A 4,034-nucleotide genomic window follows, 5' to 3' on the forward strand; every position below is an offset into this window, starting at 1 on the left:
CTGAGGCTGGGCACTGGCTCCCCTCTGTGGCTCAGGAAAGCCCTGCCCCCCACCCTCGAGGCCCCGCCTCCGCGCCCTCGTGGCCCCGCCTCCCACCCCGAAGCCAGGTGTGTCCTCGCAGGCACTCACTTTTTCTCAGCGCGAACTCCTCGTCCGAGGGCTTCCTCTCTGGCTTGCGCTTGGGCAGCAGCTTCTTCATGGTCTTGGGACTCTTGCTCAGGTCCTGGGGAAGGAGAGGAAAAGGCTGGCAGACCCTAGTCTGGATTGCGGCACGGCCGCAGTGGAGGGGGAAGCCAGGAACACTCCAGCGACCGCCCCGCACACGCTGGCCGCGCTCTGCCAGCTGCGGAGCGCTGACATCCTGAGGCACAGGCTCTGACGGCCCTCCTCCACCTGGACCCACCGGGACGCCGGGACCACCCCCAGGGAGGCGCGGCAGCCGGCGGTGGGGGGAGGAGAGGGCAGCTGGCTGACACCTGGGCAGGGCGCCACGTGCGCTGCCCACTCTGGGGCAGACCCCCCCTGATGCAGCCAACCAGAAAGAAAGGAGGAAACCGTCGATTTCTAAATGAAAGGTGAGGGAAAACAGTTCCTTTAGGGACGGATCCGAAGCCTCGAGGGAGAAGAAAATGGAGCAGAATCAGCCCACGGGCAGCACTGACGCCCCCCTCCGCCGGCAGAGCTATGTTCACAGCCCCAGAGTCCGTCCCTCCGTCCACAACACATCTGGACCCTCAGCGAGGCAGGAGGAACAGCAAGAACAAGCCCATGCGGCCGGCAAGGTTTTGACTGTCAAGCACATACTGAACACGAATGTCAGAAAGGCTAACTTCTGCATCACTGAGTCACATTTGCCACTGGTGAACCTCCCAAGGCCAATCGGAGGCTGAGAACGGGACTAGGGCCCTGGGAGGGATCAGGCTGACAAGCACCAAAAGAATAGCCTGTGTTCCAAAGGCATCTCTCCAAATCTCAAAGTGAAAAGTCCCCAAAGAAGTGAATGCAGCCGGTGTCCTGGGGCACCGGGGGCGGAGGGAGGCCCGGAAGCACTGCCCGCAGGCGGTGCCGAGTGCCGACCTTGCCCCACGACCCCTGCACTGTGACCAGGCGGCCTGTGTGCTCAGCACACTGGACATGTCCACGGCCACACCCGCCAAGCGTCTCTCTCCTCTACCCTACTCCCCCTCCCCTGTAATGAACCCGCAGCAGGGCGTGGCCACACCCTGCAACACTCAGCTAGGCAATGAGGATGCCAAAATGGGCCACCAGGAAGATACATGTCCTAAGAACCAAAGTTCACTAGCAAAATCCATAAAGGATTAACTGTAACTTATGTTGTGCTCTTCTATGTACCTTAAAATTCCTCCAGCAAGGATGGAGGCAGGGTCTGCCCCAGGTCCTTCGGCAAATGACACCTCGTGGAGATGCAAACCCGCGCAAAGGTGCTTCACCAGGCTCACAAACCGGCCCCGCCCACCAAGCGCATTGTCCCACCCACCATGCTCACAGCCACACCCACATCCCCACCCCGCCCACCGCATGAGCCACACCCCCCCACTCATAGCCACATCCACACTAGAGTAACTGAACTCGGCTCACACTCAAGCTCGCATGTGTGATCACCACACTTGTCAACCGGCTTCCTCAAAGCGCAAACACTGCCCCGAGCCTGTCCCTCTCCCTCTGTGATGAGCACAGAGGGGACCCCAGCAGGGGTCTCCCCAGGACTCCCAGGACCCTGGAGCACAGGAAGCGTAACTAAGGATTGAAGGCAGAACTTTCCATTCTGAAGAGGCTCATCGGCTCCACATCACAGACACAAACACGGGGCTGTCACATTTCCACACTCACTAGGGCTCACCTCCTTGTAGCAGAGGGCAGCCGAGGGCCGCAGGGGGGGTGCAGGTCGCAGGCAGCTCAGGCTCCAGGGCTTGGGGGTCTTCGGAGGCTCCAGGGGCCCCCAGTTGATGGTGGTGTGTGGAGTGCCATGGTGGGAGGGGTGGGGCAGCGTGTGGTAGGCGGGTGTCAGTGGCGCGGGCTTGCTGTCCGCATGCTTGCTGGACGGGGTGATGGAGTGGGAGGGGAGCTGCCGGGGACAGAGGGAGAGAGCACAGCGTGTTCACTGAGGACCCAAGGCCAGCCCAGCCCTCCCAGCACAGCAGCGCCCACTTGCTAGCGTGCATCCTGAACCTCTAGACGCTCGGGTTACTGGCCGCCAGGCCGAGCATCCCCCACACCCTGCATGAGGCCCGCTGAGCTCAGAGCAGGAAGCAGCAGGTTGCTGGGTCCAGACCCAGAAATCCATCAACCGCCTTTAACTGTCATGCAGTCACATTTGCAAAAAAGGCATTTCATTTAACACAGGTATCAGGATTTTATAAAAGAATGGGCATTCTCTGCACTGGGAATGTGACTGGGGGAGGGTAATTATTACCTCACCAGCAAAAGTAGGGCCTAATCCCTGTTTTTGTTTAAACCTGGGACACAGGCCCATTCGTGTCAATGGTTGCTTTTATATTATAAAAGCAAAATACAATTGCAACAGAGACCATACTGCTTAAAAACCAAAAAAATATTTACTGCCTTTTTGAAGAAAAATTTTAAATCCCTTGGGTAAAACATTTTCTCAGAAAAATCAGCTTTAATCAAGACAAAGTTACATAAATCTAATTTCTCAGAAGGACCTTATTAATGGGGTTTATACTCCTAGAAACTCCAAAAATATTTCATCACACTGACAAATAAGAAAATGTTAAACAATTCACAATTAGCCGGTGACCTCGAATTAACCCAAAACAATACGCTATGCTTAACAGGAGAAATAGTCAAGTTGTTCAAGGTCATTATTCAGAAGAAATGAATAATATTTGAAACACAGGCTTTAAAGGGGAGCCTGGGCTCAAGCTGAGGCCTGGGGCTCGAGGACAGAAGCAGTGGACTCTGCCATGACCACATAGCTGCCCTGGGACCAGAGAGGCCAGGGTCCCGGCACAGGGCTACCTGAAGTGGGACTTTACAGAGGTTAGTTTCAGGCTGTTAACCTGAGTGAGAAGGCACTCCCTTCTGATGTACACACCTATGCCCTCGGGATAAATTTAGTCCCGTGAAAGCTAAGCATCTCTAGCATACGTTTACAATATGGAAAAGTTGTCATGGCAAAACCATTCAAAATGATAGCTGAAGCCAATGAATAGTTTTTACCCCCAAACTGCTGAGAAATGGAGTAAGAAGCTGCACCGGTGATCAGTACACTATGCCATGGCCACAATCCCTGAGACGGTCCTTCAAGCCAAAGGACAGCAACCACAGGGTGAGCCACGTGGTAAAAGCCCCAGGAGAGACCCTCACAAGCCGGCCGTGCTGTGAGGTCCTACGTCATCATGAAGAGGGCCCCTCGTTCGTCAGTACTCGCTGGGAAAGATGACAGGTGTTCAGATGACTCAATACCAGTATCTTAAACATGCAATACCAGTAAAGACTAGCTTTAAGCACTGACGCTTCAGTACTGATATATTTTGTAATGTTTAAGTATCTAAAAACTCGCAGACCTGCTGAAATTTTCTAAAAGTAGAAAATTCAGATTTCTTAAAATGATGAGTCAAAAATTACACTTTAACGCCTTCAGCATGAATCTGGTCCTTTTTGTCATAAGTATTGTTTGGTTTTCATTTTTGTTTTTGATGAAACATAATAAATGCAATTAAAATGCTCAGAAAAGCCCTCTGTGGGCCGGTGGTTCTCAGGGTTTTGATTGAGAGCCCCGAGGTTAGTGTTCACGGCCACCCTGGGCAGGGCCGCTGCCTAACCGGGTGCCACTGGGCGCCTAACCAGCGAGCCGTGTGCGTGCATGTGTGCGAACTCTCGGGAGGCAGATGGGCAGGCCTGGCTCACAAGTGGGTCCCTGTGAGGCGGCCACAGCCCATGGGGGATGAGGACGCGTCTGCAGAGAGGCCTGAGGCCCAGCCGCGCTCTCCTGGCCGGGGTCTGCGGGCGGGGCCGGGGCGGGGCCCTTACGGTGTGTGACGGCACCGAGT

General features: G+C 55.0%; 1 protein-coding gene across 1 annotated transcript in view; it reads right to left on the minus strand.

The window, feature by feature from the left end:
* The window catches only part of ARHGEF7 (Rho guanine nucleotide exchange factor (GEF) 7), a 65,972-nt gene that overhangs the window by 13,622 nt on the left and 48,316 nt on the right, over positions 1–4,034 (minus strand). Inside the window, exons 16-18 of the mRNA XM_010831543.1 lie at positions 4,015–4,034; positions 1,862–2,086; positions 130–223 (exon numbers count right to left, since the gene is read on the minus strand). Of these exons, the coding sequence (XP_010829845.1) occupies positions 130–223; positions 1,862–2,086; positions 4,015–4,034 (339 nt within the window). The remainder of the gene's footprint in view (positions 1–129; positions 224–1,861; positions 2,087–4,014) is intronic.

This window comes from Bison bison, unplaced genomic scaffold (genome assembly GCF_000754665.1).
Source record: "Bison bison bison isolate TAMUID 2011002044 unplaced genomic scaffold, Bison_UMD1.0 scf7180017864527, whole genome shotgun sequence".
Classification (NCBI taxonomy): Eukaryota; Metazoa; Chordata; class Mammalia; order Artiodactyla; family Bovidae; genus Bison; species Bison bison.